This window comes from Hoplias malabaricus, unplaced genomic scaffold, assembly GCF_029633855.1.
Source record: "Hoplias malabaricus isolate fHopMal1 unplaced genomic scaffold, fHopMal1.hap1 scaffold_72, whole genome shotgun sequence".
Lineage (NCBI taxonomy): Eukaryota > Metazoa > Chordata > Actinopteri > Characiformes > Erythrinidae > Hoplias > Hoplias malabaricus.
Genome location: NW_027100962.1, coordinates 124,963 through 143,594, shown reverse-complemented (window position 1 = coordinate 143,594; position 18,632 = coordinate 124,963). Strand labels below are relative to the sequence as shown.

The window sequence follows — 18,632 nt, the reverse complement described above, 5'->3', positions numbered from 1 at the left end:
CCATCATTGTGGGTGGCTTGAGCTTTAGTGGTTAATCTGGCCTCTCTGGTATTGTGTGTCTGTGTGATTTTGCCAGTGTGTTTGTGTGGAGAGAATGCTGTAATCCCCATGTGTAATCTGAGAGGTACAAATGGGCAGGAGGGAGAAGGTGAGGATGAAGACTGCCCATGGACGGCTCAGCTCAGACTGAGAGGCTGAAGGACAGATAAGACAGAGCTGAGCCTCCACACACTCTATATATACCACGCACCAACCTGCTGGAGAGAGTGTTTGTGTGTGTGTGTGTGTGTGTGTTCAATAGAATTGTATTTCTTTCCTGATGTCTTCTTTATTATCTATTTAAGGAGACCCAACCACTTCCAAAACGGAATCTAGAGCGGCGTATCTGGCAGATCCCAGAGAGAGAACGAGGCAAGGGGAGGGGGAGAGAGAGAGATAGAAAGAGAAAGACTTGAATCCACACCCACACTTCATGGCAGCATTGAAAAGCTTCACGATAGGAAGGTTCTCTGTGAAGAAAAGCTGCATTTATCAAATCTGATGTTGAACTGACATAACATCACTGAATTTTTGGTCACAATGTGGCTCAAATTTGACATATCTGCGGTTTTCTAATGGCCCATATTTGACCTTGAATGAAGGCGTAGACTCAGCCACAACTCCACTTTTATATGAGCCAGATATCAAGTGTGTTGTGGAATATATCTGGGCCAAATCCATACTTGGCCCACATCTTGCCCACACAACACTGGCTGTAACCCATGTCAAGCCCGGCTCATGACAGATGGCCCACATCCGGCACGCACAACAGGAGTGCTGTAACACAAGTCATGCCCGGCTCATGATATTTGGCCCTTGTCTGACCCACAAAAACGTGCCAGTGCACAGGCTAGGGCCAAATGTGTGTGCTATCTGGGACATATGTGGACCTTTAAAGTCCAAAGGTGCACACCACATGCACAAAATCCACAACACATCCATAAAATCTCAAGAAACATAACCCCATGGTCAGTATAATATAAAGGTTGTACAGGTTGTAAAGGTTGACTGATTAAGTCAGTTGTACAATATCAAGAATGAAGACAACAGAACTCCTGTTAACCTCAGATATAAGGACTGTTTCATATCCATTACCCATTCAGCTTGCCACAGCTACTTAGAATGTCTGTTTTTCTGGATTGGCTATCAATATATACACTTTTACATTCACCAGTTTTTTGTATCTCGTCAATGGGAAACACACTTTGATAAACTGTTTGATTTACGCACTCTTGGCGCAAAATAGAGGCATTAGATTAAACAACCTCTGTGGAGATGCTGTTGCCAAATCTTTAAAAGTTATTTGGCAGTTTTCTCCAGCCCAGTCTGAGATTACATTTTACACAGAGTACTGGGATAAGATCCTATTTTACAGGTGTTACTCAGTGATTTTATTTCTGTCCAGATTGGCCCTGTTTTTTTTCCCTCTCTTCTCCCATGAGAAAATTACAGGCCAAATTACCTACTGTGTTTCAGCAAGCTCAGCAGAGGTCTGATAATTTTAGCTACGTCCGGATTCACAGCTCCGTGAATTTCCAGGCAGATGTCATGTTGCGTTGAAAGAAAAAAAAGCTTTCCAACGGCTGCTGCTCACTGGATTATTCTCCTGGTGCACATATACATATTCTCAAATCACACACACACACACACACACACATAACATATGCCACAGGATGATTATAATGTGCATAAAATATTAATTTACATCATCAATATTTAGTTGTCTATGGTCTGTGGTGTATTTTTTCTTGTCAATAAAATATCCCATTCCTAGAAATACGCCCCAAGCTCTTTAAGTACTGTATTTGTACACTGTCTGTCTGTATTATCTATGAGTTGACTATTGGTAGCTGTCCTTTTAAATGTTGACATATTGAACAATAAATGCTAATAGCTCCTCATGTCTACTTTTTAATATTTCAAACATTGAAATATGTTATGAGTTATATGAGTTCAACATATAAAAAAATCCTTAAAATTCCTTTGACTTTGGTTCAACAATATTTACAGTATACACTCCACCATCCACCAAAACAAACCCTCTGTATTCATTTTGATTCATCAGGAAACATAGCTGGATCGTTATCTGAGCAGCAGACAGATGAGTGCTGAACCTCATCACAGATAATTCCTCCATGTCGAGCCTTGACTCTGGAGAAAGGAGTCCTCTCTCTACCTGAGGAGTGCTCTCACCAGCAGACACTGGATGGAGACTCTTGAGGTTCACCTGTGATGCCATACTTTTAAACCTCTCCAGTCCTCTGCTACTTTACCGGAATGAGGGTCCATAATGATAATACACCAAGGCAGAATATGTGAATTATGTTGCGCAGAGTCTCCTTTTCCCAGACTTTGAGGAAGTGAAAGTTTTGTAGCACAGCCCCAAATTATTAATAGAGCTTCATTTTGTGTGATTTCAGTGATTGATCAATAAATGAATAGAGCTCTGAGCTCGGGATATTAACAAAGAATTTGTGAGTACTGATGCAGCAGCTGTAAAGCAGATGCAAGGATTTTATGAACTCAAAAGTATTTAGATCATCCCACTTGGGAAGATTTCGCGGATTTCCGAAGCTGCTTACAGTAGCCACAAAGCTGTCACTCCTAACTGTCACTCACCCGGACGAGCATTTGGGGGAAGGGTCCTCTAGAGTTTTCCGGCACGTTGATTGGTGGAATGACCCAGTCTCTTTTCTGACGCCGCAGCCCATTGGTGGAGGAGCTTCGCTGGTGTCGCCGTGGAAATGTGATGACTCTAGGATTGAGGTAATGGATGTGGTGGGACCTTGGGTAGAAAGCAGCATCCCCGCCAATCTGTAAAAAACACATATATAAGGGTGTTTATTTTAATATGATTATGATTGTCCAGGCTAATATCAAGATTTAATTCAAAATACGCTAAAATGCAAAGCCTCCCAAATTAGATGCATAAAATAGGCCCCTCCCTTTTGTCAATGCCACGTGTTTAAATTCCACCAGTGTAATGTGCCAAGTGTACAAATAACCAGAGCTGCATTCTTATAAGGAAGGAGAATAGCCAGGGCCTTGTCTGCTGTTGCTTAGCAATAAACAATAGACCATGCATATCCTTATGGGTTAAATGCTCCCTGTGACATGAGCTTAAAGTTCTCCTCCCAGTGCGTTTAGGCAACTGTAGAAAATGCCTGTAGTTCAGAAGATGCATTTGCATGCTTCAGATGTCTGGAAGAAAGCATCAGCAGGCTTTGGAGGATGTGAAAGTGATACATTACATAAGGAGCTGACTGTGAGTAAATTGGAAGGGAAACCAAGATGACTGCACCCTATCAAAAGAAGCAAAGAGACACCACCATCACAAACAAAGGCATCGGTGACGCACTAAAACACCAGATGAAATGTGAGACCCAAAACAAACAAACATTTTTCCTTCTAGAACCATCACATGGCCTTATTTTGTCATTTATAACTGCTCTTGTCAGGGTCAGGCTACAAAACAATCCACACTGGGCATGAGAACACCTGTGTCCAAGAGAAAGATTATTAAAGCAGCCATGGGGTTCCCACTCAAAGGGCCAATCAGTGTGACAAATCACAACCAAGCTTGTGCTAGCCAGCCGATATGACAGAGCAATTCAACACTGACGCATGCCATGACATTTCCCCAAGTGCACGGCCATGTACCAAGCAGAGGAAGATTGATAAAATGCCACCTCAATAACTGACTGGAAAACAGTGGAGCTGCTGGTGACCCCGGCATGATCCAGAGGCCAAGGAGAGCTCCAAGACCACCAATCCAGAGGGCTGCTGCTTCACTGTCTTGTTTGACATATCTTTCAGCATATGGAGTCCAGTGGTGAAGTTTCTGGGCTTCACATGAGCAAAGGTGTCAATAGCTTTCCGTCATCTTCTGGTTTGAGTTCAATTCCTGACAACGAAGTCATTACCTGCCTGTGTCTTATTGCTAATAGAGATGAATCTATGTGCCTTCTCATTGCTGACTAATATTATCAGTCAACAGAGAATGGTGTGACTGACAGCCCTCTATCACCAGCGAATCAAAATGTTGTTTATGTTACCATTGAAACACACACAGCCTTGAGCCAGTGAAACCGCGAGGCTTGGAACGAGCATCGGGTTTACGCTGTGTGAGGTTTGGAACAAACACTGGGTTCTATATTGTGGACCCTGAGGAGCCAGATTAACTTAATTAGAAAGAAAACTCAGACCCTCAGGGTCCTTAAGACATAATGTTAATATTACTTGCAAAGGTCTGTTTTCCAAACAACATTGAGGGCAGTTAACATTTCATATAAAAACAACGACTTAAGGATCAGTTCATTCCATGTGCACAAGCATGGATCAAGACACCTGAAATAACAGCATGGGTTTATCTACGAAGGACCAAGCTCTTTCTCTCTCTCTCTCTCTCTCTCTGAGATGCTCTCAGTCCCTGGCTGTCAGCTCTGGAATCAGCAGTCAGGTCAGCCTATCAATAGCAGAAGAACTAGGTTTGTCAGCAGGAGAGCCTTGCCAGACGTGAGTCAAACCTGAGCAAACATATTGTATTTTCTCCCTCCTCTCTTTTATTTTAATTCTTCACGGTGTGCTGGATTTGAGTGCAGGGGCTGGGGGCAGGCTCAGGGGATGGAAAGCTGGATGATTGCAGCAGAGGGAGGGCGGGAGAGAACGGGGGATGATGGAGGAGGAGGGCAGATGTGAAGCGCTGATAAAATCTCTTCCGCTTCACCTCGGCTCATCAACAACATTTGCTGGTATCTCTGCTGTTTGAGGGAGAGAGTGAGAGAGGGATAGACAGAGTGACAGACGGGGGGGAGAGAGAGAGAGAGAGAGAGAGAGAGGCTGTGTCACAGAGCAGAGGAAGAGAGATGGGCTGCAGGCAAGCTTTTCATGGGTGGCAGGTGGAATAATTGTGTGAAAGGGGTGAAATGGAAAGAAAGCTGGAGTCAGTGAGAGAGAGAGAGAGAGAGAGAGAGAGAGAGAGAGAGAGAGAGAGAGAGAGAGAGGAACGATGGAGCAGAAAGAAAAAGACAGCTAGGGATCAAGTTGACTTGTGAGGGTGAGATATTACTCTTGACATTATGCACTAGAACACCAGGTATAAGGCTTCATTCAGACGTGGACTAAGATTGATTCTAAGAAAATGTTGTTAGCCGAGATTTTTCGCTCTTGGAAAGCCACTCACCAAAAAACCAAACAAAATAAAACAATATCTCCGTTCCCAAAAGAAATCACAATCAAACAAAAGAACAAACCCATGGATAACAGAAAGGACAATGTGATTAATTAGTCATTTTTTTTAATTGATAAATAATCAACTGCAGTAAATAATAAAACAAAAAAGTAATCATTTGCAGTTTCTGAGCTCTGGACATAATTACACGTAAAACAAAAGAGCTACTTCCCACAAAACATCTCAGAGCCCTTTGAAATCTTCCCTCTGCCTCTGTTTTGTTGTTTAAATGTACAGCATCTGCTTGTTACGGGTTCAGTATTCAAAGTGCTGTTTAAATACTAATACAGTGTTGTGAATATTTTTACTGTAGAGGTGCCATAATCACGGTCGCCATATGTTCGTGAGGCTCCAGCTCTGCTGGCCGCTGGTGTGACCTTCCTGAGGCCACGGTCCACTCTGCAGGAGTGTCACAGTGATGCTCCAGCGCTCGGCCATGTGTACACTGCCACGCGGTCCCGGCCCAATGTGTTCCAACACTGATAAAACTCTTATCTCTCTCCACCCAGATCTGTTCATTAACACTGAGCGCCCGTCCTCCAAGTCTCTCCCCTGCCCCGCCCCTCCTTCTTTGCTCTCCCTCTTTTTCTCTGAACAGAACATAGCAGCGGCAGTAGCCTCAGCTGACAAACAGGGACGACTGCGATAATAGGCCATGTTCATCCAATCAGCTTTCGCCCTGGCTCTTTCCCTCTGCATTCCTACGCTCTCCTTTTTTGCCAAAAAGAGGCCTAGCCGGGCTTCGGAGCGGCCTAATGCGTCGTATCATGGCACAGCCGGCACGAGACGCCGACTTACAACAGCATGGCTAATGAAAAGACTTATTCTGCTGGCAGGCCAACAAACGGCGCCGCCATTACAAAGGAGGGCGCGGAAAAATAAACCAGAACAGACCTGTTGTGCTGTGGGATGCCACAGATGACGGTAGAGGATGTGTGTGTATGTGTGTGTGTGTTTGTGAGGGCCATGGACACACACATACACACATTCAGGAGTCAGTAAGTGTGAAATGGCTGCCTGGATTGCCCTGAGCTCCCCCCAGCTCCAGAGCTCCAGAAGCACCAGCCAAGCCAGCTGGCTCCCTCTCCTCTCCCCGGCGAGGAGAGGCACGTCTGGGCATCAGTCAGCCCGCAGCCCTGCCGCACACATCTGGAGCTTATTGCTCCACCGGGCGGAATTATTCCACATGCAACAATGTCAGGAGCTTTCCTATTACACACCAGTGGAGCGTGCCCACTCTCTCTCAGACCCTCAGAGCCTCACGTGAAGGATACCCTGTGAAGAAGCACAATTTTAACACAGTTTTTCTAAACAATGCACTCCTAGCAGTCAATTGTGGCGTCTCGAAATGGCTCAGCGTTTTAAACAGTTAACGTTTAAAAGAACAGTTTAACTTCAGCTGATACAGCGACTTGATTAAACTCAAATACAATGTTGCTTTGTGATAAATCAGCAATGATTAGTTGGCAATTTGCTTGATTATAATGCATAAATTATTTCTCCTGCTGCTCTCTCATAAGGCCTTTACACTCAGTTTATCCATTTAATTCATTCAGAGAGCAAGAACTCACCCTCCAATATTTACCTAGTATTTAGGACACGCTTGATTAATAAGGAAAGGAAAATACAGATCCATATATCAATGTTTGATCTTTTAATTCACTTGATTGCTGTTACAATTAACAGCTACAGTCCTGAACTCCATGACTTGCTAACGGTGCCAAAAAAAGAATTTTTGCCAGTTTACACCAATTAGCATGTAGCCATTTTCATTTTGCTAATCAGAGGCTGTTCACCTCCGTTCATTATTAGTGGCATTAGAGATTAAAGAATTCCTTTAATCCCAGGTTTCACGTCTGAGGTCCCAGGCACAATTATCTTCAAGATTACAACTGACCATCCATTTATAATTTCATTAGCCAGTTAGCATTATGCAAATGATATCACGCTAACCGGTCCCTGCAGCTTTCCGGTGATTTCTTAGCTATGTTAGTGTTATTTGAAGAAAGCCCTAGGCCACTGTAAATGATTCTAAAAGGTGTATTGTTGATGAATGAGAGAGGGACACGGGGAACATGCTGCTGGAATGTTTGATTCATTTCAGCACTCATTCAGAGTGGACAACACCAAGGGCCAGTGAACACAATGCAGCACTCGGTCCCACAGTGCAGATGCTTTAGCTGCCTCAGGCCTTCTTTCTGCCAATAAGCATCAGGCTTGTAGTTCTCTGCTGTTGAGCCTCATGGAACTAATCCAGATCTAAATTGACTGGCGCTCTAGGACAGTGGAGGACTGGAATGTGAACTCCAAAGTATAAATAAATTAACAGGTAAAACAAAAGGCATATATTTCCAAATCACCTGCATATTTCCCCATCAAAAGCAAACTGTACATTCATTCATTCATTTATTGTCTGTAACTATTTTTCCCAGTTCAGTGTCACGGTGGGAGCCTACCCAGCATCACTGGGCGCAGGGCAGGAACACACCCTGGAGGGGCCACCAGTTCTTCGCAGGGCGACACACACCCACACATTACACTATACATTTTCTGAACTTAAATATTTGACATATGTATTGTGAAAAATACGCAAATATTTTACGACTTTAAATTTTATCGTTGCATTCCCCATGTCATTGTGCCTTTAAGGCCGATTTTAGTGTGATTTGCTGTCCTATATTGGGTCTTGTTCAAAACACACATCACATAAGATCTTGCAATACTTTATAATGAGCTGAAAAATATGTGTGTACTTATGCTTATAAACCCACTGGCTTCTGGCAGGGTTCAGGGAAATAATTCTTTGGCGAACTCATTTGCGATATGAAACGTCCACTACAGCAGTGGTTGTCACACTGTAGCCACAGTCGCAGTGCACTGCGGTTCATATTTAGTGTATTGACTGTGAATCAAATTGTCCACTAGGAAATGGCTGCCGTCCAAAATGATGCAGTACACAGTGAATGATGAGCAGTTTTGGGTGCTCCTTTGACTACACAAGCACATATCAGGGGCAGGGACAGGACTCAAACGCGAGCCTGTGCAGAGGGAACGGTCATGGATGGATATTTTAGGAGTCCAAACTGAGAGCTGTGTAAGCAAACTTAATAAAACATGTTGCAGGTCTAAAGGGAGAGAAAATTTCCGCTCTGTTGCTACTTCACCTACTCAACTGAGAGCAGAATGTTGTCGGCTTTGTAGAGGGACATGATGCAGAACAGACAGCCGTGAGTCCAGACCAGAAACTGTGATAAACAAGCGCTATAGCGTGCAAACTGATGCTGAATAATTTCTTAAATGTACTGATTCTCAATTTCCCTGGTAGAACACACACTCAGTCAGGGGCCTATTAGTTCAAACATCTATTTATACTGGCGCAGCATTTATTTGGCGATACAATGCCAAAATGTGAGTCAATCTGTCAAGCCTAGTCACTCTTTTGAGAGAACAAGTCATTATTGGGATACATTAAGTGGTTATTTCAGAAACAAATCATTATTTTAAACCTTGGTATGCACCACATTAACATCAATGTTTAAAAAGACATTCTATCAGGGGTTAATTGATTAAACTTGTTGTTTAAGTGGCTAAACTTATTAACAAATAAGTGCTGAAGCTGACAGTGTTAATTGACTGATGGAGAAGACATAGGTCAGTATTTTGCAAGGTTTCTGAGGATTAACAGTGTAGATGTAAATGGGTTCATTATTTGGCAAATAACAGGTCACTGTTACATTTTCTATGAATGTGTTATGAATGATTATTAATGAGTTTTAACGTGTTTACCTGCCTATTAAGTCTTATTCTAAAGTTGTGCTTAAACTAAATGCTGGAACACTGCTATGAGAGTCTGATAGCACTCAGCCACCAAGGCCATGATGATGATGATGTGTGATTAGTTCTGGATCACAAACAAAACTCCCATCCCAAAACCTACTGAATGTCATTCCATTTCTTCCGTTCCAATGCTCCACAGTTCAGTGCAATGGGGATTTATACCCCTCTCAGTGATGCTTGGCATTGAGCATGTTGGCCTTAGGCTCATGTGTGGGAGCTTTTCTGAAGATTAGAGGAGTTGAGTGTGCTATGCTTGTGTCAGCAATGGGTGCTACATGAAGTAACTGAATTCACTAATTAAGCGTGCCTGGAAACTTTTAGACATATAGTGTATGCTGCAGTTCTTTAATTATCTTATTTCCTGCTGTCATTATGGTATTAAACACTAAGCATTAAGTGTAGGAAAGTACATAGTTGCTATTATACTCACTGATATAACCACATAATGAGATATAGTAATGATTCCGCCCAGTTAATGTCCCTTAATGGAGCTGAGCACAAAAACACAACAGACTGCACCTCATGAAGGGTTTGAGGGTGTGTTTAGGATATGAAGTGTTGTTTTGGGGGAAAAGCACATTCTGATTAAGATAAACAATTGGATGTTTGCTTCTCATGGCCCCAGAATCTGCAAAAAATGTGTTATGCTTAATTCAATTTTTATCATTGGTGTTTGAGAATCCAGTTGATTTGCGTTTCTCTGGGTGGGTGGAACGGCACACCCTCTTCCTCACTCGATAGGATGCTAGCTGATGTTAGAGTTGGGAGCTTGGAAAAACAGGTGGTAAATACTCAATGAACACAAACATTTAAATTGTGAGTCTGAATTGGACAATAACTAAACTACTAATAAAAAAGTTATAGGTTTTTAATTTTATATCTGTTATAAGATCATTGAATAAAGCCCTTCCCCTCTAAAAGCAATTCATTTCAGATTTTGACTTTGGAAAACGTGTGTATACCACTGGTCTGTACACTCTGTCTGGAAGCATTCTCAAATTTGTAAATTGTAAAAAAAAAAAATTGTAAATTGTGTAGGAAGAGATGTCAACATCTGGCAACCGCAAGTGAAAATAACAGCCTTAAAACGTTCTCTAAACTGTAAAACTAAATCTAACCCTAAACACTTCAACCTTAAACTGAAGATTTAACTGCAGAGTCCAGAAAATTAGAAAAACAGTGTTTACCCATAAGAGAAACCTCGGAAGAATATACAGTGATCCCTCGTTTTTCGCGGGGGATGCGTTCCAAGACCACACACGAAAAACGAATTTCCGCAAAGTAGAGGAAAGATATTTTTTCATGCATTTAACAAGTATTTGGACTTCCCTGTGCTGTTAACAACCCACCCTTTGCATTAAGTTCAAGTCCCATCTGGGGTGGAGTTTCCATGTTCACCCTGTGTCTGTGTGGGTTTCCTCCGGGGGCTCCGGTCTCCTCCCACAGTCCAAAAACATGGAGGGTAGGTGAATTGGCTTCTCTAATAACTGTCCTGGTGTGTGAGTGAATGAATGTCTGTATGTGTGAGTGAATGTGTGTGTGTCCAGATATGGATTGGCGCTCTGTCCTGGGTGAAATCCTAGTGCCCGATGCAGTCCTCCAGGTGGACGGTCGTTCCTGGTCGAGAGTACGCTGTGCACGTTTGGCTGCCGCTTCTCGCCAGTGTGTGAGGATTGAGCGTTCTGAGCAGTGTGGATTGTAAAGCGTCCTTGGGTGTCTAGAAAGGCGCTATATAAGAGTAAAAATAGATTCTATAATGTTTTTCAGCTGGAACTACATGTGATATCCTACCAGTTTCTTTAATAGAGTCATTCCTAAGCTGTGATTTAGCGTCAGTAAATTTCACTCGGATGTGGACGTGAACAATACATGTACTTTACGTAAGAAATACTTACATTTTTCTTAGATTTTCCCTCAATATCCGTGATATAGCGGCCATAAGTCCCCTTAAAAAAACCTGCAAAGTAGCGAGGGATTACTGTAGTCTATATAACTAGCCAAATGTTTTTCTGTTTCTGTGCACAGTTCCACTCCTGTACTATTAACTCTCAGCTAATGCCACCTCAAACTACAAGCCAAATGTACGTAAACGTTATGTATAAGTAAAGAATACTTCGTTTTATTTTTCAAAAGGTTATATCGATCAAAAGAGTATCTAAATATACTTAAAAAAACAAGTATAGATAAGTACAATTGTGTTTAGTGTATCACTGATAAGTTCATATAAAATAAACTGAAAGTATCCTCAATTTTAGTTTAAAAGTAGTATACTAATAGCACACTTGAATAAACCTCTTTCTTGTAAGGGTCCACACACACAAGCCATGTTTCACCCTCTAAAGCAGCATTCTCCTTTTCTACTTGTGTAACGTTCGTCCTCCAAACTCAGACCATGAATAACTTAGAAGGCACTGCTTCGTCCACCATGACTTTGAGACAGCGTCCTGTTTGTGAAGAGTTATGAAGATACACAGCAGACGTTTGAGTGAACTGATTGTATTAACAGTCGTGATACATACCGCTCATCCGACGGTGAACTGGGGGTGGTCATTTACAGTGATAGACCCTTTCTAATCCCAAAGCCTGTTTCGAACATTAGTCTGTGTGTCAGGGTGAGTGTGTGCCCTTCAGAAGTGTGTGTTCACTGGCATGAGATCGCTCCTCTAAATGGCTTCACAGAAGGCAGGGACATATGAGGGGTTTGGGGACATGGCAAGAGAGACATGGCTCTTCAGACCCAGCCCCTGTGGCTCCCTGGAGAACCCTTAGTCCTGCCGCGCTGTTTGTCATTTCTGGGTCATTTTGGATGCAGGAGCAGGCCCGTGCCAGTGGGAAGGGCATTTGCATACAGCAGGTACACGTTAACTCCAAACTCTGGAGAAAAATCATCATCGCCAACCGAGAACAGCTTAAAAACGGAAAATAACATAGATTTTGTTTTAAAATATCAGCGTCATGGAAAATGTAATGCACCATGTCCACTGTCCACAAAGTCCATACATGGGACTTAAGCTGGAAGCCATTGTGCAATCACCGTTGAATTGAAACGGACTGGTTTCTGAGGTACCCCGCTTTTCAGTTAAGATGAATAGAGCTTTAAGTGCGGTTTGTCAACTTCACAATGCCATAAACCTTGGCCAGTCATCTTCATATACCACTCTTAAAAGCACAGCCTGTGTAATTACCGAAGTAAAAATAAATAACCATTGTTTCCAGTAGATAAACACTTAAAAACATGGATTTCACAAACAACAAAATAAAGGGCATGGCCCTTTTAAAAGCTTCGGTGTAGGATACCTGTCCCTGTCGATGTGTTCAGATAAACAAGAGTAACGTGTCTAGGAATGACTCTTCTTTGAGAAGTCACTTTGCACATTTGCATATTAAAATTACATTATGCAATTTGGTGTGTTGCCCAGAGTTAAAAGTATGCTAAGAGCACTCTGTATAAATTAGAGCTCCGTGCTGTGAGAAACAGACAGGGAGTTGGCGTGTGTTTGTGTGTGTGTCTGAGAAAGAGGAATAGAAAAGAAATAATCAATTGCAAAAAGCAGCAACTGGTTTTCAAATTTTGATGATTGCTAAAACACAATTACTTCTTGTTCTATTATTGAATCTCTTGGGTGCTGTTTAGGGGAATAATTCCAGAGCGGCCGCGTCACCTGGCCGGGCCGCAACATTAACTCAATCAATGTCAATTATTCCATGCACTCCATTATTGCTGTGCGTGGTGCCAGCAGAATTTTAATCCCGACTCTGCGCTTCCTTCACGCAAATCCGCTCCTGCTCTGATTAAAACGGCACTGCTACATTCCAGACACCCACGTCGCATATATTACTTCATATTTTTACACTGCCTGGGGACAAAACCATGCTTTACAAGGTATGAAATATAAATGGTAGCTGAACTTTTTTTTCCCCTCTCTCTCCCAGCCATGGTTTCCATAATCGAATTTGGGGTTGAATATGAGGGATATGTCTCTGGAATTTAATGCCTGAGAGGTTCCATGAGGAGGGGAAGACAAGTGGGTGGGTGCTCGGTCTTCAGTTTGTTATTCAGCGTATCGAAGGAAACCTTGATTTACCAACAGGTGACTCCTCAGCGCTTGTATGTGTCCGGTACTTCTCTTTCAGACTGGTGCTTGGAATCTAATCTCCCGTGTTCCGATACCTCACGAGGACTTAAGTGGGTAAAGTTTACATGTCAAACCATACGACACAAGGCTCAAATCTAGCTTAGTCTCGATATTAGCTGCAGGCGTTGACTTGGCTTCAAATAGGGAGCCTTTTATGCAGAAAACCCTTCGTATAAAAGGACAGAGCTGAAATGCTACAAGAAAAAAAGCATTTGTGCATCTGCTATAAACGTTACACTCTCAGAAAAACAGTAACTGTGGAGGAACCTTTAAGATTCATACGCCCCATGTCATCTCCAGGGCTTATGGAATGTTTTATTTAGTGTTTTTAATGTCAGACCGTTCTATAACCAAAGCTAAGAATGTAATGTATATTTAGGGAACACAGCTGGAAGTTAAAACCCACAGTAGCACTGTGAATAATAACGTACCTATATAATAATGCGCCTGTTTTCTGAGAGCGGTCGATATGAACGAGAGTCTGAAGTGTGAGCTTTGGGCTCTTAAACTGATCATATTGCCATTTTAATTACCCGTTTTCTTCAGTAATACTCACCTGGTTGACGGGGGTAGGGAGAGTGTGGCCCGCGAGGGCCAGTTTGACCGTGGTCTCCCAAATGTGTGTGTCCTTGCTGCCTCTGGCCGTCACCATGAACTGGATCGGCTCCGAGAGGTTGGCCACCTCTCGCTGGGCGTACAGAGAGCCGTCCGGCCTGACGCTGAACTTAGGGTCGCTGCTCTCGAAGCTGATTCTCTGGCTCACGTGGCAAGCCTGGAACTTGACTGCACACAAAGAGAAGAGAAAAACACAGGAGAAATGACGAATATTCAGACGGGAGGATTATATCAGTGAGAAAAATGACGGCAGCTGGCCATCTGCGCGATATATAGCTGGAACATTTGGTTTACTCTGCTTCTATAATACGTTTAGAACACACAGTATGACAGATTTGTCTGTTCAAATGAACAAGTTGCCAGTGACTCAGCCCCGTGTTCCACAGACACCGACACAACAGCCGAGACTCCACTTCCTGTTTACAACTTTCACTTTAAAACAAAACTTCATGCATTTCATATGGCAGTTCCTTGTAAGACACATCTGCCAACGGAGAGCTTTATCCACTCTGAGAACAATTACTGAAAGTAAGAGGGTTGGGAGAAAGAGGAAGGAAGATAGACAGAGAAAGAGAGAAAAAAGGATAGCATCGAAGAGAAAGAGATCCATCAGGGATGGCTTTTTCACACACAATGAGCAAAAAGAATGGTCATTCCTTGATCAATGTGTATGTGTGTCTGTGTGTGTGTGAGTGAGAGAGCGAGTGAGAGAGAGAGAGAGAGAGAGAGAGAGAGAGAGAAGAGTAAAAAAGAAGAACTTTGTTCTGAAGACTGTCATGACAAGGGGATCACCCTATCCCCTAAACCACATCAAATCAGAGAGAAAAAAAAGTCGGAGCTGTCGTATATAAAAGATTCATTGTGGGTCCAGTGCTGGCTAAGCAAAGAGTGAAAGAGCAGAGCAGAGTTGACACACACACACACACACACACACAGCCCTGTTCCGATTCACTGCTTTGCTTCTTCAGAGTGAAGAAAAAGAAAGAATCTCCTGCACTTTTAACACGCACCGAGCCCATGTTCTAGAAGACACTGGAGCGACGTGTTCTTCAGGAACTCTCATTTAGGTCAAAGCAGCGCCTGACAGACTGCACACATGGATATGAATCATGTGTGTTTGGCTGCCGAGCCCTGAGATTATTCTCGTTAACAAGAGCAGATGGTCTTCACACAAACACCTGAGGGGAAACTACTACAGGTCTACTTAGCACACCCAGAGAGAGAGAGGGGGGGGGGGGGCAGGAGAAGGAGAGAAAGAGAGAGGGGGGTGAGCAGGAGAAGGAGAGAAAGAGAGAGAGAGAGAAAGGGGGGGGTGAGCAGGAGGAGAGAAAGTGCATGTGTGTGTATGAGAGAGAGAGAGAGAGAGAGAGAGAGAGAGAGAGGGAGGGGATGAGCAGGAAAAGGAGAGAAAGAGAGAGAGGGGGGGTGAGCAGGAGAAAAAGAGAGAGGGGGTGAGCAGGAGAAGGAGAGAAAGAGAGGGGGGGTGAGCAGGAGAAAAAGAGAGAGGGGGTGAGAAGGAGAAAAAGAGAGGGGGGTGAGCAGAAGAAGGAGAGAAAGTGCATGTGTGTGTATGAGAGAGAGAGGGGATGAGCAGGAAAAGGAGAGAAAGTGCATGTGTGTGTATGAGAGAGAGAGAGGGGGGTAAGCAGGAAAAGGAGAGAAAGAGAGAGAGAGGGGGGGTGAGCAGGAGAAGGAGAGAAAGAGAGAGAGAGAGAGAGAGGGGATGAGCAGGAAAAGGAGAAAAAGTGCATGTGTGTGTATGAGAGAGAGAGAGAAAGAGAGAGAGAGAGAGACAGACAGACAGAGAGAGAGAGATTGCTGGGTCTGTATTTGTGCAGTTTATTACAACCACAATAATAATAATAAAAAAAGTGTTCAAATATCATAAAAGTACCAACTTACACCTTGATACTGGACTTCATTTCCTACAACACACTATTCGTTTTCCAACCCCAACATTTAACATTAACTCACTCAACCCATGACTGTTGTCTCTGCTGTTGATATCAAACCACAAAAGAGTCTGTAACTCAACGGCACTGCACCTTGACTCAGGTTTTATGACCCTCCACTCTGCAGTTTAGTTCATCAGACCTCAAACGTTCTTCCGTCACATACTGTCCATACGTAATGACCTTAAAAACACTAATCAGCTTTTTTCAGCCATTTGTTTTTCATGTTGATGAACAGCCGTTGACCAAATGATCGGTTATGTGTTACTGTATTACTCCTGTAAGAGCTCATGGCACCCATTCTGCATCATACTACAACCTGCAGACCTCGGACACGTGAAGAATGTCCTTGGATACATGAAGTGTAGAGAGGAGAGGAATTTATGAGACCGAAAGCATGGCGCAGCTCATGTTTTAGTCGAGAAGCGAAGAATGCGTAGCTGTGCAGATTGCGTTACGTGCAATTTATGCTACAGGCCGGGAGCAGCCCGAATAATTTCCAGCTTCCTCCTGTTCTCTCGCTTCCCCTGGCTTAAAGGAAGCAGGGGAAAAAGAGCGTGTCTTACCGATTTTATCTCTCCTCCACCCTCCTGCTGATGAAAAGACAAATTGATTTCATAAATCACCCAGGGAACAAATCGCTTGTTATGAACGAGTGGAGCTGTTTTTCAAAAGTCCTGCACGAGCAGGCAGAGGATTCCAGATTCCGGCACAACAAAAATTTTATCAAGCCATCGATCCAATTTACCGCTCAGCTTCCTGTCAGAACAACAGGCACATAATCTATTAATCAACTAGATACTCACTTACTCCAGAGTTTTGTCTTGGGAGTAATTGCATGTTTAAAAAATAAAAAATAAAAAAGTAAAAACAACAACAACAGCCCAGTAGATGAAATCTCCTGCCTCCAAGCGTACACAGAAGCTTAATAAGCCACGCTCGGAGACAGCCCTCCATCACGCAGAACTGCTCTCAACGTGTCACCGATGCAGAACGAAAGATTTCAAACATCGCTGGGCATCGTTTTCATTTCACACCACACGAAGGAGTCTGGTGTTCAAGCAACACTTTGGTAGCTATACGCCAAACAAGGATTCAAACGTCGCAACGCTTTCACAGCAGAGCCTTTGTTTTGTCAGACTACTGGCACAGCTAAATGTAGAAGCTGTATCTTAACAAAACATCTGCAACAACATCTGTACGAGGACAGCAGTGTGGATGAGGAAAAGTAATAGTAAGAAAAGACATTGTTTTTGTTTTTAGAGCACTGTAGGTGAGAGGGAAAAGACTGAAGGAAAGAAACTAAAGGCTACGGTTGGAATTTGAGACACACAAGGCACAACGTGAAGTCAGAGCTGGACTCTGGTCAAGAGTTAGTTCACACTGACATTCTGTGTAAATTCAATGTACAAAATCGTTGTTTCTGACTTGTATCACTGTGTCATTAAAAGTGAACCAAAAGGAACAGACATTAGTCTCTGACTCGCACCTCAGAGACTTGAGATTTGCACCTTAAACTATCAAGGTTTGACTTACGGTGCTTTTCCACTGTATGATACCCACACTGCCTTCTCGACTCTACTCAGTTTTCTGCGTTGGGACCTGGCACCATGTACTGGGTTTGTTCCAAGTGAGCAGAGTAGGGACTAAATGATGACAGAGATACTTTTCCAACAGAATGTCAAAATGCAGACATCCATCACAGAGTGGCTATTTGTGAAAATTCCATGCTACAGTAGTGATCATTCATTCATTCATTATCTGTAACCCTTATCCAGTTCAGGGTTGCGGTGGGTCCAGAGCCTATCTGGAATCATTGGGCACAAGGTGGGAACACACCCTGGAGGGGGCGCCAGTCCTTCACAGGGCAACACACACACACACATTCACTCACACATTCACACCTACGGACACTTTTGAGTCACCAATCCACCTACCAACATGTGTTTTTGGACTGTGGGAGGAAACCGAAGCACCCGGAGGGAACCCACACAGACACAGAGAGAACACACCACACTCCTCACAGACAGTCACCCGGAGGAAACCCACACAGACACAGGGAGAACACACCAACTCCTCACAGACAGTCACCCGGAGGAAACCCACGCGGACACAGAGAGAACACACCACACTCCTCACAGACAGTCACCCGGAGGAAACCTGCTGCGCCACCATGCCGCCCAGTAGTGATCATATTTTCTTATATACAAAAATAAATAAATAAGTAAATAATAAAATAAAAATAACACTCTACAGATCTATTTGAACTGATAGGAGCTAAGTCTTGTTCAGTCCCAATAAACAACAACACATGAATACGCAATGAGTAAACAACATTTAAAGTTGCTACAGCCAGTGCTGAGATTTCCAAAGTCTGTGATTTAGTGAGCGTTTTGAAGCATCACCTGCTACATTGCAAGGGATGCTCCGGGACTGAAAAATGAACCCTGTACCAGGTACAAAAAAGCATATGGAGTAGTGTAGGTGCCATGCAGTGGAAAAGCACCATTAGGCTCATGTTGGAGCATGAGGCTTGACCTGACCACGCACTCCAAGCACTCAAAAGTTCAGCCAGATTCAGACCTCAGAGATGAAACTTATTTGAGGAAAAAAAAAACATGGTCAGGACTAAGCAAGAAGGCTTGTTAATGTGAACACAGCCTAGTTTGCTGTAATGGAAAGAGCTGACCAATATTCGCTGAAGCCTTGTTCTCTCGTAAAGAGGGCTGAGGGTCTCAGGCAGAGTGTAAAAAGCATGAACAGTCCCCGTGCTACGGACACTGCTGCCAAGGGGTGGAGCGTTGGCATGGCAACAGAGGAACG

At 43.3% G+C, this 18,632-nt stretch overlaps 1 protein-coding gene across 1 annotated transcript in view; it reads right to left on the bottom strand.

The window, feature by feature from the left end:
• Positions 1-2,643: 2,643 nt before the first annotated feature.
• The window catches only part of LOC136682465 (cadherin-4-like), a 72,396-nt gene continuing 56,407 nt past the window's right edge, over positions 2,644-18,632 (bottom strand). The window contains exons 2-3 of the mRNA XM_066658906.1: positions 13,799-14,025; positions 2,644-2,853 (exon numbers count right to left, since the gene is read on the bottom strand). Of these exons, the coding sequence (XP_066515003.1) occupies positions 2,644-2,853; positions 13,799-13,894 (306 nt within the window). The 5' untranslated portion in view covers positions 13,895-14,025. The remainder of the gene's footprint in view (positions 2,854-13,798; positions 14,026-18,632) is intronic.